Source organism: Nicotiana sylvestris, chromosome 12 (genome assembly GCF_000393655.2).
Source record: "Nicotiana sylvestris chromosome 12, ASM39365v2, whole genome shotgun sequence".
Classification (NCBI taxonomy): domain Eukaryota; kingdom Viridiplantae; phylum Streptophyta; class Magnoliopsida; order Solanales; family Solanaceae; genus Nicotiana; species Nicotiana sylvestris.
The window spans coordinates 138,534,892-138,557,198 of NC_091068.1; the positions used below are offsets into that span (position 1 = coordinate 138,534,892).

The following is a 22,307-nucleotide window of genomic DNA, read 5'->3' on the forward strand; positions in this document are numbered from 1 at the left end:
ATCTCTCCTTTATTTTACCATGTCACACGGAAACTCCAAAGAATCTCATAAACCCTCACTTGAATCTTTTCTTTTGCCTCCCATTCACTCTTCCCCGGATTCCCAAATCCCAATAATAAAATAAAGTAACCTTTATAACGTATAATCTGGTATTCAAGAATTCCATGTCCTTGCAAAATATGGAATATTGGAGAATGGTAACTACTGCTATTGTGTCATAAAAATTCAAGAAGAAACAAATAAATACAGATGGTCACTTTGGTCTCCAATTGGCCGTTACTAGATAACTCGGTGAGGGTAAGTATTTACCTATTATATCATAAAATTTAGCTATATGAACTCGGAAATATCTGGTTCCATATACCAGGATCTACATCAACTGTATTAGACACTATACAGATTACAAGCTAGATAAACAAAATCTTCAAAATAATAGATCTACTCAGCAACTGTAGAGACAATAATTATAGAGAAATCAGTGTCCTTTAGGTGTGATGTACATTGTGAAGAAATCTAGCAGACTAAAAGAAATCCATAGGGAGCTCCCAATCATCAGTGAGTTCTTTTATTTTCTTTCTTAACTTTTTTCCTGAAGATCTTTTACGGCTTCGTCCATTCTGGGAATTAGCATGCGGGTTTCTTAAGACCCGGTAATCTTCCACTTCATCTGCAGAGTAGGTTTTCTGGGCATCCCAGAATCCCTGGCAAATGTCGTTATGATATGGTTAGAATAATAAATACTTGCTGCCATCAAGTAGCACTTAACACAACTGTGACTCAACCACATGATTCTGTTTTCCAATTCAACTATGCTTAGGGTCATATCCACTGTCAGTTGTTATTTACGCTGGATTACAGAAAGAAAAAAAAAAAGAGGATGTTTGGTCGGTGGGGGTTGGGGGGTGGGGTGGGGTGGTGAGGAACTCGCCATCCCACTTCTCTTGGTCAAACCAAAGTACAGGTATTCATAAGCCAGTTCAGATAGAACTTTGAAGAAAAATACCAAAAAGTAAATAGTTACTCCTTTAACATTGATTATTGACCATGAACACTCCCAAGTACCTTAGTAAGTTTCTGTAGGCGTGAGACTGCAGCTTCTTGCACGACAATGGTGTCTGATAAAACGTCGACCACATCCTCAACAAATAGACAATAGGTGCTCACCTGACATAAACCAAGTGCAAGTATCAAGAATAAAACACACTACTTTAACTAGAATGACAAATAGGAGGACGTCAACAAGTAGCTGCACCAAAAGAAAATGCATTTGTATGAACCTACCAAGCTGGATGGTATTATGGATATTCCTAAACAATCAAGCTCAAGAGATTCCACAGCCCCCGAGTTTATATTGAAGGTATAGCCACGAACCTACAGAAAAATAATATTTATTACAGTATATACAGATACTGGAAAAAGTGAAGCAGTTTATCACCTTCCCAATATTTCGTTGACGTGGTGTTACAACATTGTACCCCACCTGCAGAAGAGACAGATATAAAAAAACTGAAGAAAGAAGCAAAGGCTATACACTAAATATAAGAAAAGAGAAGGGGAAAGGAAAACAATGATAGGTGGCAATCCATAAGCATGAAAGCACTCTCTCAAATATTCCAGCAAAACCATGAAGATTTTAAGGAGGCAGAAAGCCTGGGGAAGATAATGCATCCAAGTTGAACTCTTTATCGTTGGGGAAAGTGAATGAAGAATGACATGCACTGGAATGCCATTCTTTTTAATATTATCTAAAACTGAATAAAAGATACACGAGTCCATTTAAAACTGAATATTAATCATTTTCTTTAAATGTACAAGTAGTCACCAAAACAAACTTATGCATCTTAATCCAAGAACTGATATTCCCCGGGGCAAATTCAGTTCCTAGGAACTCCATATGTTTTCACCTTCATGCCTGAGCCCGAAGGAGGCTCATAGCCGACTAGGATGTGAGCCAATCATACATGGACAAATTTTTAATAGAAAAAACTATCATAGTGTACTTGGTCAGGCAGTATCCTTCACTTGTGAATCCTTCACGCCATTCCCATTAGTCCGAAGAAGATTGACTTGTAAGGTGCTTCAATCTCAATGTTATAGGTTTCGACTAATTCTTTAGACTTGCTCGGATCAATTTTAGTCATCAGACAGAGACCAGAGTCTAGGAAGTTTTCAATGGAAAAGGATGAAACTCCATGAGTAAATAACCAAATTGGTCTCTATCATTAATGATATACACTGATTCTCAAACTATATTTTATTCCGAAACTGTCCTCAATGTTCAAAGCTAGTTTCTAGATGGTCCTTGACTTTACCAGCCGTGAAATGTGATCAGTACTGCACTTGATTTCATAGCTGTTAAAAAAAAGCTTTTTTTGCCAGTACCGCCGGTAAAAGCTAGGCAGTACTGATAACATTTTAGGGTATAGTTGGAAATTGGAAAAGAAACTAATAACCATCAAATTTTTCTTGTTATGGATTTAGTTTGAATTTCAAATAGTATTCATATTTGTCCATAAGTTGCTCTAAACTCATTGCTTTTGAGCTTGAGGGACACAATTAATAAAAAACTAAACCAAATACTATTCACATTTATAAAGAAATCAACCAAATTTCGCTGCATTTGAGTTTTGGTGGACAACAATGAATGTCAAACATAAACCAGTGAACCACTGTCTCTATATTGTTATTTACAAGTATAGCTTTCATACCTTTTTGTTTCTTCTTGTTTTCTTTTTTCTCCTCATGATATTAAGCAAAGTGACTTGTAAAGACTAAGCTGGTTATTAACAATAGAGATCAATTATGTAATTTATTCATATCCAGTTAGAAGTAAAAATCAATATTTAAAAGTCCTTCAGCCAAATAAACTCTAAGTACTGAAGCTTTGTAAACTTACCAAAGTCTAAATATGAACCACTTTTTAGTTCGATAAGTACTGAAGAATTAAGGTTTTCATCACATGGAAATATAGAATGAATCTACACAATGAGTTCCGTGTTTGCATAGTTTAGCAGCATTTATATGATGCCAAACAGTTCAATGGAAAAGAGAGTTCTAGTTCACGGACACAGACACACAGTAAGAAGTTAACTGCCCAGGAGCATGAATAAAAACCTTCCCGAGCTACTCTGGATATCAGTAATCTCCAAAAGGAACCAATAAGAAGTGAGAGAGCATACCAACGTCTGCAGTCCAACAAGCTTAAATTCATTTTCCATCACACTCTCATCCTCAACAAGTACAACATCTCCAACCTACAATGATCAGTGAAAACACATTGTTAATCATTATCCAAGAGCAATTACCGAGGATCAATGCAATACACAAATTTTGGAATCAGAAAAAGGTTGAAAGCTGAGAAAAACCCCATCTATGTACCCTCTAAGCCAAACAGATTAAGGTGCGTGATTTTATCTCATTCTGAAAGAATTTCAGGATGTTTTGATGAAGTGGAGGCTTTTGAGTAGTATATCTTAAAAGGAAAATCTCTTAAGCTTCTTAAAGGTAAAGAAACTCTTTCAAGTTTAGCTCCAAATAAAACACAAACAGCATAACCTATCTTCACACGTGCAATATTGCTCGATCGTCATCCCACCCTGCCCAAGTGGGAGTTCCAGCCCTGTCTCAATTCCAGAGAGCATTTTAGAACAATGCTTTATTATTTTTCTGTTCCTTTGAGCTCGACTTTAGTTAGCAGAATTAGGATGTTTGAAAGACTTTTACTACTTTGGAAAAGCAACTAAGAAAGGTGGTATCCTGGAACTGCAAACTCCATTCCTTAAACAGGCCTAATAATGAAGATGAAATTGCATTAGCAGTAGGGAAATCATATGCAATCAAACCTTGATATATCCTACAAATGTCAAATAAACTTTTTTTTATGATGGTGGTGTCAGGGCCAACTTCCGTGCACCCCGACTATTCCACCGGTTACCTGCTACCTTCCACCAACACCGATTCAAGGCTTATGCATATGGAAAGAAATCAATTTAGATGAGGTAGTTTGACTCGGCACAGAGTTTAAGAAGAAAAAAAAGACTTTTGAAACTTGTGGTGTTAAAAGCATAAGGGGTAAAAACTTTGTGGGGCAATGACATCTGGTTATAAAAGCTTCTCATTAAGGGTAAAATGAAGAGTTTAAAGTTGAATTATTTCCAATTGTAGAAATATGTTATTATTTTTGGAATGGACTAATTAGGAAAGTGTATCATCTAAATTGAAACAGAGGAAGTATGCAAATTGCATCCGCCGGGTACAAATGACAGACTAATTATCTAAGATAATACTATGAACAATCTTAAATGGCTGAGCTACAAGATTGAGGTAGAAATGTAGGCATTGGAAAGCTACAATTTTTACAAAGTTACCTGTTTGACATCTTCCAGCAGAAACTTCTCCACCTCACCAGAAAGTAAGTTTGGCCTCACTTCAACTAGGAAAACAATCCACTGAAATAGGAAATAAATCAGAGGACTGCAGTTGCTAATATGTTATAACCCTATGAAAGCTGCAAACTTTTCCTACATTGCTCAGTAAATTTTGAATGGAATAAAAGGAAAATGCTAACATTTCCCAAAATATGACAAAATTGAAGTACTAGAAAGGCTTTCGAACTGTACAGAATTTATCTCCACCCAAAGCTGGGAAACAAAGCCCAAGCTGAGAGCAGAACGAATGCTGATCACTTGCTTCGCAATCATATTCGACCTTTTCATCATTTGCTTCCTCCTCCGCACAATTCCCTTTTCCAGCCGGTCCAATTTAGATTCCACATCCACAGAATCCGCACCATTTTTCATTAATTCACCCTTCTCCACTTGTTCATCTGTTATTGGAGCTGCGCTAAGAGGAATTTCAGTTTCTTCCTTGTCCTTTAGCCATAAATCGTCAGAAAATTCATACTCATCGGAATTAAACAGACTCGACTTGGTTAAGTTCCTTTTTGCTTTCCCCAGTTTGAAACAGTCACTGGAAAACTGTATCCTGTTAATTCCAAGTTCTGAATTGAGAAGTAAGTCAGGAATACCATTGATGAGTAGCGTTTTGTGGGCCAGTTTGGATGTAGTGAAACCAAATGAATGAGGAAAGAAGGTAGTAGAAAAGCAATTACACATTGCAAAAATGTTGGAATTCAGGGAATTTTCCGGCTAAAATCTGAGCCACTCGTCAGTCATGGCTATTCTTTTTCATTATCGTCGAAGCGAGCGCCAGCTTGAGAGCTTGCTCATGAAAATTCCTCATCCCCAGAGAAGATTACTGCCCCTTCAGTTAATTTAATATAAAGTTTAAATTTAAATATTTAAAATTATACGAAAAGTATTATATATTATAATTTTTCTCAAGTCAACAATAACAACAATCCAATATAATATCACGTGTAGGGTCTGGGGAGGGTAGTGTTGTATGCAGACCTTACCCCTACCCCAGAAGATAGAGAAGTTGTTTCCGAAAAACTCTCGGCACAAGAAAATGAAAAAGAGGCAATGAAACAATAACAATCAATACGTCAAGAAGACAGTGCCAACAACCTAAGAATCAGATAAATAAATGGAAAATGCAATATCAATAATCAGAATAATAGAAAGGTATTAGGCAATCGGAGCAGAAAATAATACAAACACACCAAGTACCACTAACAATCTAAAGCAAGACACTACAAACTAGCCTAACACCTTCAACAGGGGAGAAAAACGTTCAACTGCCTACTAACCTACGACCCTAATGCTCGCCCTCCAAGCCTTCCTATCTAAGGTCATGTCTCGGTGAGTTGGAGTCGCGCCATGTCCTGTCTAATCACTTATCCCCAATATTTCTTAGGCCGTTTCTACCGCTTCTCATACCTGACAAAGCCAACCGTTCGCACCTCCTAACCGGGGCGTCAAGGCTTCTCCACCGCACGTGCCCGAACTATCTAAGCCTCGCTTCCCGCATTTTGTCATCTATGGGCGCCTACCCCACCTTAGCCTGAATATCCTCATTCCTAATTTTATCCAACCTAGTATGCCTGCACATCCACCTCAACATCCTTATTTCTGCTACTTTCATCTTCTGGATATGAGAGTTCTTGATTGGCCAACACTTTGCCCCATACAACATAGCCGGTCTAACCACCGCTCTATAAAACTTGCCTTTAAGTTCTGGTGGCACCTTTTTATCAAGACGCCATATGTTAACCTCCATTTCATCCATCCCGCCCCTATACGGTGTGTGACATCCTCGTCAATCTTTTCGTTCCCCTGGATTATAGACCCAAGATACTTAAAACTCCCTTTCTTATGGATGACTTGTGAATCAAGCCTCATGTCACTGTCTGTTTCCCCCGTCACGTCATTGAACTTGTACTCCAAGTATTCTCTCTTAGTCCTGCTTAACTTGAAACCTTTAGACTCCAGGTCTGTCTCTAAACCTCCAGCCCCTCGCCGACACCGCCTCGCGTCTCATCAATCAGGACTATATCATCAGCAAATAACATACACCATGGTACCTCTCCCTTAAAATGGTGCGTCAGAGCGTCAATATAATAATACAAAAATATTTTAAAATGTTGGTCAATGTTTACGTAACTTAAATCTCGAAAATTTACATAAACTGGAACGAAGAAAATACTAAACTTACCATGTATGTGCTCTTCATTTGCTACGAAGCTTCAATTGGCATACTTTATCCATGACAATCGTTTTAAGTTGTCACATGGAAAAAATTGCAAAATTATTAAATCTCTCCCTAAAGTTTACAAACGTAGACATTTTCTAAAAATAAAGAAGTATCATATATTTGTTTGTCGGGCTAAAAAGAAAAAGAAAAAAGAAAACAAGGAGCAGAGCTTTTTCCCAACCTAAATCAAGTCAAATTAAACAATTCATCTTTTTCTAGTAAGTTTTTCTTTGTAAGAAGAATTGATCTTGGAACTTAAAAGAGTGAAAATTTATGTTAACTTTTTGACTACAATTTCAAGCAGTGTATCCCAAGTCTCTATCTTAAGCAATAGTTGGTACTTACCTAATTACACTATATTTCTCAGGCTAAAAGGAAAAGAAAAAAAGAAGAAGAAGGAAAAAGGCAGACACAATAGCCAGATTTACAACGGCTAATTAAAAAATAACAATATTTTTAAAAATAATCGAAATTTAGCTACTTTTTCATGCAAAAATAAAATCTGAACAAAAACATCCATAAAAAATCAGAAAAATTCCAACATAATATGCTGAATTTTTTACATATGAGATTCTAAAATAATATGCTGAAAATTTCAACTGGAACATATTATGCAGGAGCAAAATAGTGAAACTTTCTCTTTTTTCAGCAAAATAATAACTATTTGTCAATAACTTTGCAAATGTCAACTATTTTTTAATTAACAATCCGACATCTGACTAGCGAAGGTATTTTTCACAAAAATCCAAGTCTAATCAAACTATTCATCTATCTACTCCTCTTGCAACCGAATACAGAATACATAATGCAAGAAAACAGTTCGCGCTTTTTACATTGATAATCAAATCTTGGCTAGAAAATGCATTGTTGTTTTTTCATACTCCACACAACCATGGCCAAAAAGGATAAACCTAGGATTGCCACGTGGACAAAATTCTACCTCTGCTGACATTATACTGAGGACACACTGGAAAAAAAACCAGACGCACTCTTATTCATTCATGGCGTCTCTGCTTTCTCCTGCTACTGCAACAATTTGTTTCTCACCACTGAAACCCATTTCAAAAAGCTATTATTTTTGGTCTTGCACCAACCACTGCAAAAGAAATAATACAATTACTTGCAATTCTTTTGTTAATGACATTTCTGATAATTTAGACCATTCTTTATCTCAATTTCCACTTTTCCAATCTGGGTATACCCAGTTTCAAAAAGTGACTGGCGAATTACCTGAAGAACAGAAGTTGGGGCTGTTAGTTTTTGCTGGGCTTGCTTGGATTTATTTAACTGCTAGACCAGGAGTGTTAATTGGTGCAATTGATGCTTATATTTTAGCACCTATTCAGGTTGGGTTGGATAGTTTGAGTGGGAAAAGGAGTTTTAAAATGAGGGATTTCTTGATTGGGGAAAGGTTGGGTGAGGGTTCATTTGGGATTGTTTACTCTGGGGTTATTGTCCCCAAGAATGTAAATTTGGATGAAATTTTTAGGAGAAAAGGATCATCAGTAAAATCACTTATTACTGACTCAAGGTTCAAGGAAAAGGTCATTCTTAAACAGGTAATGAGATGATTTATCCTTAAACATTCTCCATTTATGAGCAATATTTGGCTGCATAAGTAATATCACTTGTATACTTGTTGTTAAATAAATATTCTTTCTCCCTATGTTTCATTTTATATATTGATGTTTGATTGGGTATAGAATTAAAGAAAGAAAAACTCTAGGCAGATACCAGAGTACCTTTAGAACTTGTGGTTTTATATATGTTATGGCATTTCTATAGCTATAAAAGCATGTCATTAGGATAAAATGAGAAGATTTAAGTTAAAGAGTTTTCATGTATAGAACGATGAGGTCTCATGTTCAAATCTCAACGGAGGCAATTATACTAGGTGATCTCTTCCCATATGTCCAAGCCTTGGTGGACAAAGTTACCCGATACCTCTGTGGTGGTGGGAGGTAGCAGGTATCCCGTTGAATTAGTCGAGGTGCGAGCGAGCTGGCCTTGGCAGCACGGTTATGAAAAAAAAGAGTTTTCAAGTGTAGAAAAGCGTCAAATTTTTGGGAATGGATTAAAAAGGGAAGTGTCATGTAAAATGGAATGGAGGGAGTAGCTATTTTCTTCCCTTATACTGACTAACCTTAATCTTATAAAGGTTCCAAGTTGTGAGTTCTTTGTAAACATTTTAGGCTTGATTATGATTATGTTTTCCACATCCTATTGATCTATATTATTTAACTTCCATAATCTTGATTCGATTATTGTGTCTTCTATATCCTTATAATCTGGATTGCGTCCTCAGTCCTCTTGTTTGTCTCAACTATATAGTTATGTTAAACCCCTTTTTATCATTCTCGGCTCTTGAACTATTTCTCTCTCGCATTTGTTTTCTATCTGGCTTCTTTAATACTCTTCCTTCCCTACCTACAGTTAAGTTTGTTTTCAATTTATAGGTTAAGATTGGTGTTCAAGGAGCTGCAGAATGTGGTGATTTTGAAGAATGGTTCAATTATAGGCTATCAAGAGCGGCTCCCGAGACATGTGCAGAGTTTCTTGGTAGCTTTGTTGCTGAAAAAACTAACTCACGATATACTAAGGGTGAGAAATGGCTTGTCTGGAAATTTGAGGTAATTGAGCCATTTGAAGTACTTTTCCAGCCGAACTTTTTGTGTCTTGAAAGTAAAATATAAGGTCATCTGTCATGGATGTTAGGCTAAGGCTATAGACAAACACCAGTTGCAATTATCAGTTACCATATCCCCTTTTTTCCATATTGTTGGAAATTTTCTATGATTATATTTTATATTTATTTGCCATATCTATGTTCAGTCAATTGTATCAAAACCTGTTAGATGGCAGCTGCATCCATAATGTAGGAACTTCATGTGACAGGGAAATCGGGACCTAGCTGATTACCTGCAGGATCGTGGCTTCCCCTTGAACATGGAATCTATCATGTTTGGTCGTGTCTTAGAAGGATTGGAGTCAATTCAACGGAATGCACTAATTATTAAACAAATCATGCGTCAGATTATTACTTCCCTTAAGAAAATCCATGACACGGGTATAGTCCATAGAGATGTAAAGCCGTCCAACTTAGTGGTCACGAAAAAGGGACAAATCAAGCTGATAGATTTCGGCGCAGCAACTGATCTCCGGATTGGAAAAAATTATGTGCCTGACCGCGGGTTACTCGATCCTGATTATTGTCCACCTGAACTCTATGTAATGCCAGAAGAAACTCCAAAACCACCACCCGAGCCAGTTGCTGCACTTCTTTCCCCAGTTTTATGGCAGGTATCCTTCTAATACATGGATTTATATTGCTTTTCACTCTTCCTTCGTTGTAAGCTTGACACAGAAAATGATTCTATATGTTGTTGGATAAATATTAGAGATGGATACTAATCAGAAAAACACTTAACAGTAAGAGAAGATAGAGTTTTGTGTGAAAAACCTAGTCCGAGGTACGCTATGGAGAGGCGCTGACTTCAGAATAGATTTCCGTCACTACCTAGGTGCAAATAGCAAAGTGACGGCCTACTCCCAAAATACAAAGAACCAGTCAGGAATCTTCTAATGTGCACTCAAATAGAAATTCCGCAGAACTCTCAAATCTCTCAATTGCTTTGGTAGGAATTTAGAGTGAACTGATATGAGTCTTTGGTAGGAAATGAAATGATAAAGATTGAGGATGCAGAAATTCAAGTCATGTGGATAGGTATTTATAAAGATCCAACAAGTACGTAACTTACCTTTTCAAGCCCTTTAAAGATTGGATAACACATTTTCACAAAGAATAAGTATATTCTTTAAAGAATTTTAACACCTTTTCACAAAATATTGTACCTCGCCCAGAAGGTACATTTTAATTTTTCGATCGCTCTAAATAAATTCCAACATATGTAAGTATGCCAAAGGTTAAAAAGAATGACTAAAGTTGTAAAGTTGTCTCAAATCCATTAACTACACTAGACTTTCAGTCTCTTGGATCCAACCATGATGTTATTGCAGAGTTCATGTTTTATACTTAGCATGAAAACTCTTGTTACTTAGCATGAAAACTCTTGTTATTGCAGCTAAACAGTCCCGACCTCTTTGACACATATTCTGCTGGAATAGTGCTTCTGCAAATGGCAGTACCAAACTTAAGGTCTACAGCAGGCTTAAAGAACTTCAATAGAGAACTACAGGTCATTGGATATGACTTGAATAAATGGAGAGAAAAGACCAGGATGAGGCCCGACCTCAGTATTCTTGATCTCGACTCTGGTAGAGGGTGGGATTTGGCTACGAAACTTATTTCAGAGAGAGGTGGGCGTTTATCTGCTGCTGCGGCTCTTAGACATCCTTATTTCCTTCTAGGTGGTGACCAAGCTGCTGCAGTTCTCTCCAAATTAAGCTTCACAAAATAGGAGTGCGACTTGGTGATGCAAGTACGACATGCTTTTTGTGATCGATACTCGTTTACCTCCTTGTTCTGCCGATATTTTTTTTGTCTGAGACATCTTCTCTCGTTAGTATCTGGAATCGTTGATGCTGCATTCGTACAGTTTGTTCATCAATCAATGCTCTCAATGGCTATAGAATATAGATTCATGAAGTGGTTCCAGAGCCGAAAATAAGGAGAAGATGCTGAACAGGGAAAAATGTATAAGCGACTCGGTTTTGCATAAATTTAAAAGATCAAGAAGGAAATTTGTAGTTTACCCATTTTGGTAAGGTGAAGAAAATCATAATACATTTATTTTCTTCTTGTTTTAAATAATAGGAAATAGCTTCTAACACTTTGTTTGAGGACAAGAGGAAATTTCACCACGTTGCCAGTGGCGGAGCCACATTCAACCAAGGAGTGTCAATTGATACCCCTTCGCCGAAAAATTATATTGTATTGCTAGATAAATTTTTCTGTTTTATGTATATTTACTGTATCCCTAAACTTTTTGGTGTATCTATATATTTATATTTTGATACCCCTCGGTAAAAATTCTGGCTCTCCCACTGCAGTTGTAGCAATCAAGTTCTTTTCCCTGCACAATAACTAAGAAATTTATGAGTTAGAACAGCTTCAAAGATAACCATTTTCGCAAAGCTACAAGCCAGGGGCGAAGCTACTTTGGTTGAAGGGTGGTCTATAAGGTAAAAAATTACTTGTTATTGATTAAAAACAGACTTTGAACACCCTTGCATACAGGGGTGGATCTACCTAGGAGATTAGGGGTGGTACGGCACCCGGTCGCTCTGGTAAAATTTTATTTATCTACTATGTTTTACTAAAAAACATATAAATATTAAAAGAGTGCACCCCAAAGTCACAAATTGATAGTGGATGCCACGGGTAAGCTGCCAAATTTCTAGACCGTGACTCGGGATCGAAACTTAACGCATTCCGTAGCTGGTGCCTCCTTGTCGTTTTAGTTCTCTTCTTACTTTCTTCTTCATTTTTGTATTTTATCTACTCTTTTTTATATTTGTTCTCTTCTAAAATTTACTTTTCTTTTTATTTTATAGTTTTGCGTATGTATTCTTTTTATTTTTAGAGCAAAAACTTATTCTGAAATATTGAATCGAAGGTCTATTGGAAAGAAAGGGTAAGATTAAGTATACGCTAATTCTCCCCTTGTGGGATTATACTGAATTTATTATTATTGTTGTTGTTGTATTCATCCAATATTATATTTTCTTTACTATACAATTTTTTTAAAGTGATGACATCGATAAAAATAATATTAATCTAGCTCCAAAAAAAAAATCTAGCTCTATGTAGATTAAATAAGTGTATTTGCTAACTTAATTTTTTTATTTTTTATGTTTTTATTCATATTCAATAGAATTTGAATTGAGAGAATTAGATCGAGCTGCACAAAACTTATTCTGTTTGGTGATCACGTATTTATATGCACCAAAAATCTGCTAAATTAAATTGAATAATTTCAAAATGGATCGAACCGAACTGAACTAAATCAATATGGGTTTAACCGACAAAATGTATACCCTAATTCAATCTCCTTCGGTAGTAGTAGGTTTGTATTAAAAATAGTGGCACCCATAATCATCAAAACCTGGATCTGCCTCTGCTTGTATAGCCCATTGATTTGAACACCTTTATTGAATTTCCTGGCTTCGCCACTGCTGCAAGCTATTATACGTGTGTTTGGTTCATGATCTTTGTAAACGAATAACGTGACCAGCAACTGGATGGCAGAAGGTATATGAATTTTTGCATGTATTTCTTATACAGTTATTTTCTTTTAGGCGGTTGCAGTCCTTGTGCAGGCACTTCCGCATACTGAACAACGCTTTAGGGGTCGTTTCGTAGGGTGTATAAAAATAATGGTGAATAAGGTGTATTAGTAATGCATGGGTCAGTAATGCAAGCATTAGCTATGCATAGATTATTTCTTATCCATCGTTTGGTGTGGTGTATTACAAATTAAAATGCATTGCATAATATTTAAGAAAATTAGTTGTTTACAAAAATCCCCTGCATATTATTTAGCTTTAAGGGACTTTAAGAACAATCTTATCTTTAATCATGCTAATGCATGCATTAATATATAGCCTTGGTATTGTTAATACCATGGTTTGCTATGTATTAGTTATACATATAATAATACCAAATAGGTTGTATAACTAATACTTGCATACATAGGTTGAAAAAGTGTACCAAACAAGGGATTAGTAATACCAAAAGCTAATGCATGCATTATTACCCTGAGGTAGAGAGACTGTTTCCAAATAGACCCTCGACACACTTCCCTCCAAGAGGTTGCTTACCATCAGAGCAACCCCTCTTGTCTTAAGCTAACGAACATGGTACTAATATAAATTTAACTTACGAATAAGTAACCAAAAAAATCATATTCGATTGATTGGTTTGAAACTAAAGAGTAGTCCGGTGCACTAAGCTCCTGCTATGCGTGAGTTTTCGGGCTGGACCACAAGGGTCTATTGTACACAGTTTTGCCCTATATTTTTGCAAAATGCTGTTTTCACGGCTTAACCGTGACCTCCGGGTCACATGACAGCAAAAATCATATTCGATTATTAGTTGAAAACAATATAAGAATTATGTGAAGTATTGTTTTAATCTAGAATTAAAGCTGAATGCTGTTGAATTAATAAATATATAATATAAATTAGATCTTATGCTCGAATTAGATTTCAAATAAATTTTACCAAATATACCGATTTTTTGTTTTTAGGAAAGCTAAGCACCTCCGATTTTATTCATTAATCAAACAAGTCGTTACTCCAACTATAAAAGTCGTGTTGCGGGAAAAAAAGAAAAGAAACGGAAACATTTATACGATTTCCTAGGAACTCATAACTTCAATCATTATGCTCTGCCTTAGAATCAAAGAAATCAGTATCTTTAATTTAGGTTATAAAGTATGGTAAAATGTTCATGTTTCATACGGTATAGTAATGCAGTGATAATTGTCTCACGATGCTATACTGTCAGTGGAGGGAGTATGACATATCAAAATGATTTCAAGTCGGTAGTGGGAATTAGATGACTGTTAGATTGGCTTCTAAGATAAGTTTAATCATTAAAAAGCCATATAGTCCTAGTGATTACCAACCAAGTACACCCCCCCCCCCAACAGAACCCCTCCAACTTTGCTTGTATTTTTCAAGATTGGCAATCATACTTCGCTGCCCCAGCCACTATAAGTGACCAAAACTATCAAAATCAAAATCAGACATTGTTGTTCTGAAGCATTTTTGAAGCCATGGCAGCCGCCCGGCTGTTGCTCTGCTACCTCATCCTCTCTTCTGCTATCTATTTAACCTACAGTGTCACAGACCCCAGAGATGGTAAGAAACTCTAACTTGTATGCGTAAAACAATGGTGTAACTGGCAACATTTTTTTACTTGTCCTCCATGTTCTCCTTTAATAAATATACTACATGCTACCAATGGGGTGGAGCCACATTGCATGAAGGGGTTTACGGACAGAGGCAGAGCTATGATTTGAAATTTATGGGCTATGAATTCATCACTGAACTCATAGGTCATCTGAATTCATTAGTGGGTTCGCAATCAAATATGTATGCATATTTTATGAACTTTCTAATATAAATACAGTGTTTAAGCAAATGTTACTGGGTTCGTCCGCACCCGCTGCTAATGCGCCCTCCGCCCTCGACGTAAGGGAACTGGCTTCTAGGGTAGTGGTAAAGGTGGCTCAAAAATTGTTTGAAATAAAAAATATTGCATTTTCACATTTCTTTTTTTGAATTCTCTCGTTAAAGTTCCTGATTAAACCACTAGTTTTTTTTTTTTTTTTGAATTTCCCAGATTTCCTGGGGTGTTGTATTTATTTCCAAAATATAGGAGGAGGATGTGAGCCTTACCTCCAAGGATTACAACATAATGATATACATCCGACAGAGGTTGTTACATAAGTTTGCGTCTCTGTTAAAGTACTGGACATTTACTACTTAGCTAACAAAAAAATTTGCTTTGTCATATTTAAGCCTAACAGTAGGCATCTGGTGTTTGTCAAGCACAAAAGAACCTTTAGTTCCTTTTGGGAGTTGTTGGAAAGAAAGGTATAATTTGGCTTCAGAGTTAGTAGTAGCCAATTTTGCGAGAGAATCTGCTACTTCATTTGCCTCCCTGAAGCAATGCACTGGGCTAATATTGGCCTGGTTCATTATTTGCGAAGTGTCCTTTATGATCTTCTTCAACCTATAGTTGTTGGTATCACCCTCCTTAAGCATATTCATTACCAGCATTGAGTCCAATTCAATTGTGAAGTCTGAGAACCCATTTTGTACACACCAATTAATGCCAAACATAGCAGCTTGAGCCTCTGCCATGTTATTGCTGCTGCATTTTGAAGGAATTGAGAAGGCCATAATGAGATCTCCTTGGTCGTTTCTCACTACTCCTCCCAATCCCGCTTTCCATTACCATGAATAAAGCTTCCATCAGTGTTTACTTTAATTGATCCCTGTTTGGGTTTGTTCCAGCATACTGAGATAGCCTTAGGAATAGGTTGAAGTTTCAACATGTTGTCACAAAAGTTGGCCCAAGGCAATGTTAGCTTGCATTTTGGGAAAGCTCTATAATTTCAAAATTTGTTGAGTGCAGTTGCAATACTTCGATCTCTGAAAGACCAGTGGGAAAATACACCACCTAGTTGGCAAAAGAGCGATGATCCTTGCGGAACATCCTGGGAAGGTGTAACCTGCAACAACTCAAGGGTAACTGCATTGTGAGTGTGCTCTTGTCTTTTATCCTCCAACATTCAGTGGCCGTTTGGTTTACGTTCTAGTTATGTCGGAGTTATAATATGGGAATTAAAAGTCTCAGAGACTAATGACAATGCGGTGATTGTTATAAGGTGAATAATAACGCATGAATTGTTATGTAGGATTGCCTAATTTAAGGGCATTTCTTTCTTTAGATACTCTTATCCACATATTGCTAATTCATGTACTCTATCCGTATAACATAATATACAGATTTCCCTTATAAGTTATACAAAGTCTAGTTTCCACTATATAAATCTGCATAACTTGTGCAGAGTTTACTACCAAAAAGAAATTGTATTAGTTATACGGAAAGTATATTAGTTATACAAGATTTTACATTGAAAACCAAATGTTATATAAGCAATACGAAATGTTATACGGAAAAGTAAAATTTCTTATACTTCACCAAACGGCCCCTTAGTCTTTGAATACTCCATGTTGTTTCACCAGCGAAGCACTTCTTAATCGTTGATGGTATTTCTTATTTCTTCAGGGGATTATCGACGATGGGACTGAGAGGAAAATTAAGTGGTGACATTGGTGGGCTCACTGAATTAATTTCCTTGTGAGTTGGTTTTCAGATCTAAAACTCCTGTTGAACATTGGCAGAGGCCAATAGCTTAAATTTGTCATCATAATTTGTTGACTTCAGTTTCTAAACTTGCATTTTCCAGAGACTTGTCATTCAATCGAGGACTTACAGGTTCCCTCTCTCCGCGGATAGGAGATCTGCAGAAACTTAACATATTGTAAGACTATTAATGCTTTTTTCATTTTTATTTTCATATAGCCGATTTAACTTGCTTGGCGTTGAGACATAGTTGTTTTTTTTCATTAAACGTGATGGTCTTCCCCCGAAACATACATTACATACGTTTACCTAAACGTCTATATTTACATTTCAGAATCCTCGCTGGTTGTAGCTTCAGCGGCAGTATACCAAGGGAATTGGGAAAGCTTGCTGAGTTATCTTTCTTGTAAGAATTACTCAGCCATATTAACTTATGTTTGTTGTAGGTGTATCATCAGTTCATTTAGTTCCATGTCAATTTCTTTGACAGGGCACTTAACTCAAACAATTTCACTGGCGAGATACCACGAACTCTTGGCAATCTGGCAAAACTCTACTGGCTTGATCTAGCAGATAATCAGTTAACAGGACCAATTCCTGTTTCAACCTCCTCAAGTCCGGGGTTGGACCTTTTAAAAAAGGCAAAGCACTTGTGAGTAAACTTTATTTATCCAAATTACGTGTCATTCTTGAGATAGGATATATATCTTTTATGGTCTAACTTCTATGTTATTGCAGCCATTTTAACAAAAACCAACTTTCAGGCTCCATTCCGGACAATCTTTTTAGCGGTGACATGGTGCTAATACATGTGTAAGTCAAGAAACTAACAAACTATTTGCGTTATTCTCCCTTGCCTTCTCATTCGTTGCATTTCTAAAATTGCAGATTATTTGATGGAAATCAATTTAGCGGGAGCATTCCATTAACATTAGGACTTGTTCAGACACTTGAGGTTCTGTGAGTAGAATCGACCATCTTTCATTAGCATACCTTTCATATTACTTCACCTTTTTTATTTGGATTATATGCTAGTACTGTTTTATCTTTAGTTGGTATTCATGTGACTTCATATATACAGTCGGCTTGATAGAAATGCCTTAAATGGTAGTGTCCCATCAAACCTTAACAACCTCACAAGCATCGTAGAGTTGTAAGTATACTTGTCTCCATCTTTTGCTCATTCAATTGTGTGCTTGAAATCAATAATTGGTAGACTGAAGTGGTTCTTTGTGCTCTTATTGTTCTGCTTTTAGGAATTTAGCACACAACGGACTGTCGGGCCGACTACCAGATTTAAGTGGAATGAATTCCCTTAATTATCTGTAAGGCTAGCATGAGAATAAGCAGAATCCTAATTTTAGCAAGTTGTTTCTCTATGATAAAGTGATACATCATATTCTTTTTTTTCCAGGGACTTGAGCAACAACTCATTCCATCAATCGGAGGCGCCAGTATGGTTCTCGACATTACAGTCTCTCACCACTCTGTGAGTATTAATCAGTTATGAATTTCAACTACGAATTTCCACAAACTATGATAAATCTAAGTTGGAACGACGACTGGTGTGCTGCTCAGAGTCATTGAATATGGCTCACTCCAGGGATCAGTGCCCCAGAAGCTTTTCACTTTACCCCAATTACAACAAGTGTGAGTATCATCATCCTAACTGAATTTTCCCTCTCTATTACCCACGGCGAAGAGTTTGGGATGATTTTAATAACTTTTGCAGGAAACTGAGGAACAATGCATTTAATGACACGCTGAACATGGGTGGGACCATTGGCAGGCAACTCACACTTGTTGATTTACAGAATAACGCGATTTCCTCAATAACGCTCGGCTCTGGATACAAAAATACATTGATGTGAGATGACTCATGACTCTTTTTTTTGTCTGTTATATGTTGTTTTTTCTCTCTCTGATTACTTTGTGGTTGTACTCAGACTGATTGGAAACCCTGTCTGCGACACGGCCCTTGGGAACACGAATTACTGCCAGCTTCAGCAGCAATCCGCGAAACCTTATTCTACTAGCCTAGCTAATTGTGGAAGCAAATCATGTCCTGCTGATCAAAAAGTTAGCCCGCAAAGTTGTGATTGCGCTTATCCATACGAGGGAACATTCTACTTTAGAGGACCATCTTTTAGGGAGTTGTCCAATGCTAATACGTTTCATTCGCTTGAAATGAGCTTGTGGGTGAAGTTAGATCTCACGCCCGGTTCAGTTTCTCTACAGAATCCTTTCTTCAACATTGATGATTATCTTCAGGTGCAGTTAGGATTATTTCCACCAACGGGAAAATATTTTAATAGATCAGAGATTGAGAGGATTGGATTTGCTTTGAGTAACCAGACTTATAAGCCACCTCCAGAATTCGGACCTTACTATTTTATAGCATCTCCTTACACTTTCCAAGGTATATATATCACATAGGTTTCTACAACTCTACTTCTAACAGAATACTAACTTGAACTATAACTGTCTCAGCCGAACGTGGAGAAACTTCTATTAGTTCGAGACAAATTATTGGAATAGCTGTTGGGTGTACCATCCTGGTCCTCTTGCTTGTTGGTCTTGCAATATATGCTATGAAGCAAAAGAAACTTGCTGAAAAAGCTATTGGATTGAGTAAACCATTTGGTAATATCATTTTCTACTGAAATAGAGCTGAGTTATATATGTCCAGCACGTACGTAGGATTGATCTAAAAAGTTAGATTACTTTGATCTTTTTTGGCCAGGATCGTGGGCTCCAAGTAGGAACGATAGTGAAAGTGCACCACAACTAAAGGGAGCGAGATGGTTTTCTTATGACGAACTCAAAAAATGCACGAGTAACTTTTCAACGAGAAATGAGATTGGTTCCGGTGGCTATGGGAAGGTTTGCTATCAAAATCCACTGTATATCCATTATAAAGGGATAAACTCTTGCTCGGCTACTTTTCTTATTCGCTTGTATTCTGTTTCCTAGGTATACAAAGGAATCCTCTCAAGTGGGCAAGTAATTGCTATCAAAAGAGCTCAACATGGATCCATGCAGGGAGGACTCGAGTTCAAGACCGAAATTGAGTTGCTTTCACGGGTTCACCACAAAAACCTCGTTGGTCTGGTCGGATTCTGTTTTGAGCAAGGCGAACAAATACTGGTCTATGAGTATATTTCAAATGGTACACTCCGAGAAAATTTATCAGGTATGCTACATCCTCCTATATTAACCAGTCCAAGTATTATTTGATTCAAATATGTTCTAACATTTGGTAATGCCTTTAAAAGGATTAATTTAAGAATAATTACCTTTCCATTTAGCATAACTCGTAAGTTGTTGCCATGTGACCAGGAGGTCACGGGTTCGAGCCGTGGAAACAACCTCTTACATAAATGCAGGGTAAGACTGCATACAATAGACCCTTCTGGTCCGGCCCTTCCCCCGACTTCGCGCATAGTGGGAGCTTAGTGCACCAGGTTGCCCTTACCTTTCCATTTGGCTCGTGTAGAAATTAATTTCTATTATGTTCTACAGGGAAAACAGGCATTTATCTAGATTGGAAGAGGAGACTTCGTGTTGCGCTTGGTTCAGCCAGAGGATTAGCTTATCTGCATGAGCTTGCCAACCCTCCTATAATTCACAGAGATGTGAAATCGACTAATATTTTATTGGATCAGAATTTAACAGCAAAGGTCGCAGATTTTGGCTTGTCCAAACTCGTGTCAGATAGCTCAAAGGGTCATGTTTCCACTCAAGTTAAAGGCACATTGGTAAGTACCACAACCTTCTTAATTCTTTCATCCTTCATATATGTATCCAGAAAATGATTTGCACCAGCTACCGTAGGTAAAAGAGCAGAGGGGCGGTAGGAATAACAAGATATCTAGTTTTAGGAACACATCCTAAAGTTGAAGCTTGTCCAATATACAAGAATAATGTTTAAACATCTGCACAAGATAAAATACCATCAGATTTCCTAAATGTAAAGGAATGAGCAAATTATAATGGTTAAATGACTTGTCCTAGACGTTATTATTTCTGCCTCTGAGCAGAGGCGGACCCTGGATTTTTACGCAACGGGGGCACAATATTCTGCTCAACCAGTGCCCCCTAAAGGCTTTTAATGTTCGGGGAGCCAAGTGCTTTAAATTAACCATTTTCATGCTATATACATATACAAGATTTCTGCCGAAGCTTATGGAGTCTGGTGACCCCGATCACTATAACACATAGGTCCGGCTCTGCCTCTGAGTATGGATATATGCTTCTTTTGGCCTTTTGGCTCGTGAAACATGATACATTTGTTTCCTAACCAGAGGCGGATCCAGGATTTGAGGCTTATGTGTTCCTACCTTAATTTCAGATTAATATGCAATAATAACTGGGTTCACAGTCAGATATTTGCCAATATTTAGTGAATTTCTTAATATAAATACAGAGTCTACGCAAGAGTTACTGAGTTTCCGGGAACCCGTAGTCCATGCACTAGGTCCGCCCTTGGTTTCCTTATTGGTGTTTCCAGATGATACATTTTATCTTTTATATTTTGTTGGAATGAATTTAAGACCTGAGTACATTGCAGGGTTATCTAGATCCTGAATACTATTTGACTCAACAATTAACCGAGAAAAGTGATGTGTATAGCTTTGGAGTTGTAATGCTAGAAATGATAACTGCAAAGCAACCAATAGAGAAGGGAAAATATGTCGTTCGAGAGGTGAGAGCAGCTATTAATAAGAACGATGACGAGCATTATGGCTTGAGTGATATGATCGATCCAATCATTAGAAGCGCGCCAAATTTAATCGCGTTTACAAAGTTCGTGGATCTGGCAATGCAATGTGTTGAAGAGTCTGCTGCTGATCGTCCAACAATGAGTGAAGTGGTAAAAATGCTTGAAACTATTCTACAAAATGATGGTTTGGAAACAAATTCGACGTCTGCATCATCATCAATCACAGATTTTGGGACAGCAATAGGACATCCTTATAATAAGGATGCTCTACAGAGAAAGGAAATAAGTGATACTCATGCTTTTGATTACAGTGGTGGTTATACTATTCCAAGAAATGTGGAACCAAAATAGGGACAACCAAAAAAGGACTTGTCTTTGCTAATTCTCATTCTTTAATTTATTATTCTCTATAGTAAAATTTTGGAAAATGGGTGAAAGGGATTATAGAATTTAGTTGTTGCATTGTACCTATATTGGCTAGAATATTTTGTGACACGTGAACGTGATCACGTATGGAATCAAGATCGAAGTTCAGATTTTATCACCAAGGCTTACAGTTTAGTGATACTGGTGAGAGCCTCGCATATAATAGGTGTGAGCTCGATTTTTACTGTCCCCATTCCCTGATCCTCCAATGTAATAGAGAAAAAAAAATCAGATTTTCTAGGTTGAAGAGAAAAGTTTACATGGACCATTGTATGATTCCATGTGTCAATGTTCATGTTCTAATTTTCTTCTGATTTTGGTATTGTGTGTCCTGACTTATAGGGCATCTAGTGCAAAGAAATCATATATGATAATAATAAAATATAACAAAATAAGCAAATAATTGTTTCTGGCTGCTATGAATTCTCGCTTTGACCATTTGAACTTCAATTTTAGTATTCATTGGGGGTGTGCTTGGTACGAAGTCCGGAAAATGTTTTCCAATTTTCCCATGTTTGGTTGGCTTAAATGTTTTGGAAAACATTTTCCTTATCAAGTCATTTTCCTCAAATTGGAGGAAAATGTTTTCCTTATCAAGAGAAGGGAAAATATTTTCCAAAACTCCTTCTCAACCTTCCCCACCCTCATCAACCCACCCCACCC

The 22,307-nt window shown here is 37.0% G+C and overlaps 3 protein-coding genes across 4 annotated transcripts; 2 read left to right on the forward strand and 1 right to left on the reverse strand.

Moving 5' to 3' along the window:
* Positions 1–257: 257 nt before the first annotated feature.
* On the reverse strand, positions 258–5,270 carry LOC104213505 (uncharacterized). 2 transcript variants are annotated; one of them, XM_009763026.2, is made up of 7 exons: positions 4,620–5,270; positions 4,368–4,448; positions 3,180–3,254; positions 1,436–1,480; positions 1,282–1,371; positions 1,063–1,164; positions 258–701 (listed from the first exon to the last, which is right to left on the reverse strand). In XM_009763026.2, exons 1-7 carry the CDS (start codon positions 5,112–5,114, stop codon positions 522–524), a joined length of 1,068 nt encoding a protein of 355 aa, XP_009761328.1. In that variant the 5' UTR covers positions 5,115–5,270; the 3' UTR covers positions 258–521. The 2 variants fall into 2 exon arrangements, with proteins under 2 accessions (XP_009761328.1, XP_009761329.1); XM_009763027.2 differs by lacking the exon at positions 1,436–1,480 and having other exon boundaries at positions 4,620–5,264.
* Positions 5,271–7,473: 2,203 nt separating this feature from the next.
* Positions 7,474–11,467, forward strand: LOC104213504 (serine/threonine-protein kinase STN8, chloroplastic). Its single transcript, XM_009763025.2, has 4 exons — positions 7,474–8,213; positions 9,111–9,284; positions 9,550–9,954; positions 10,737–11,467. Exons 1-4 carry the CDS (start codon positions 7,656–7,658, stop codon positions 11,070–11,072), a joined length of 1,473 nt encoding a protein of 490 aa, XP_009761327.1. The 5' UTR covers positions 7,474–7,655; the 3' UTR covers positions 11,073–11,467.
* A 2,875-nt stretch (positions 11,468–14,342) lies between these two features.
* LOC104213503 (leucine-rich repeat receptor protein kinase HPCA1) lies at positions 14,343–21,912 on the forward strand. Its single transcript, XM_009763024.2, has 19 exons — positions 14,343–14,478; positions 15,761–15,884; positions 16,418–16,489; positions 16,599–16,673; positions 16,830–16,901; positions 16,986–17,147; positions 17,234–17,308; positions 17,384–17,455; positions 17,577–17,648; positions 17,752–17,820; positions 17,910–17,984; positions 18,074–18,145; positions 18,228–18,362; positions 18,442–18,914; positions 18,986–19,138; positions 19,239–19,378; positions 19,469–19,688; positions 20,018–20,253; positions 21,066–21,912. Exons 1-19 carry the CDS (start codon positions 14,394–14,396, stop codon positions 21,567–21,569), a joined length of 2,886 nt encoding a protein of 961 aa, XP_009761326.1. The 5' UTR covers positions 14,343–14,393; the 3' UTR covers positions 21,570–21,912.
* The last annotated feature ends 395 nt before the right edge of the window (positions 21,913–22,307 follow it).

Excerpts from the sequence above, each read along its gene's own strand:
- LOC104213504 (XM_009763025.2), top strand. The coding sequence starts at position 7,656 with ATGGCGTCTCTGCTTTCTCCTGCTACTGCAACAATTTGTTTCTCACCA. Across the intron at positions 9,285-9,549 it reads GGCTTGTCTGGAAATTTGAG|GGAAATCGGGACCTAGCTGA; the intron begins GTAATTGAGCCA and ends TTCATGTGACAG. Across the intron at positions 9,955-10,736 it reads TTTCCCCAGTTTTATGGCAG|CTAAACAGTCCCGACCTCTT; the intron begins GTATCCTTCTAA and ends TTGTTATTGCAG.
- LOC104213503 (XM_009763024.2), top strand. The coding sequence starts at position 14,394 with ATGGCAGCCGCCCGGCTGTTGCTCTGCTACCTCATCCTCTCTTCTGCT. Across the intron at positions 17,649-17,751 it reads CTCACAAGCATCGTAGAGTT|GAATTTAGCACACAACGGAC; the intron begins GTAAGTATACTT and ends TTCTGCTTTTAG. Across the intron at positions 19,689-20,017 it reads ACTCCGAGAAAATTTATCAG|GGAAAACAGGCATTTATCTA; the intron begins GTATGCTACATC and ends TATGTTCTACAG.
- LOC104213505 (XM_009763026.2), bottom strand. The coding sequence starts at position 5,114 with ATGTGTAATTGCTTTTCTACTACCTTCTTTCCTCATTCATTTGGTTTC. Across the intron at positions 3,255-4,367 it reads TGCTGGAAGATGTCAAACAG|GTTGGAGATGTTGTACTTGT; the intron begins GTAACTTTGTAA and ends TGATCATTGTAG. Across the intron at positions 1,165-1,281 it reads CCATAATACCATCCAGCTTG|GTGAGCACCTATTGTCTATT; the intron begins GTAGGTTCATAC and ends GGTTTATGTCAG.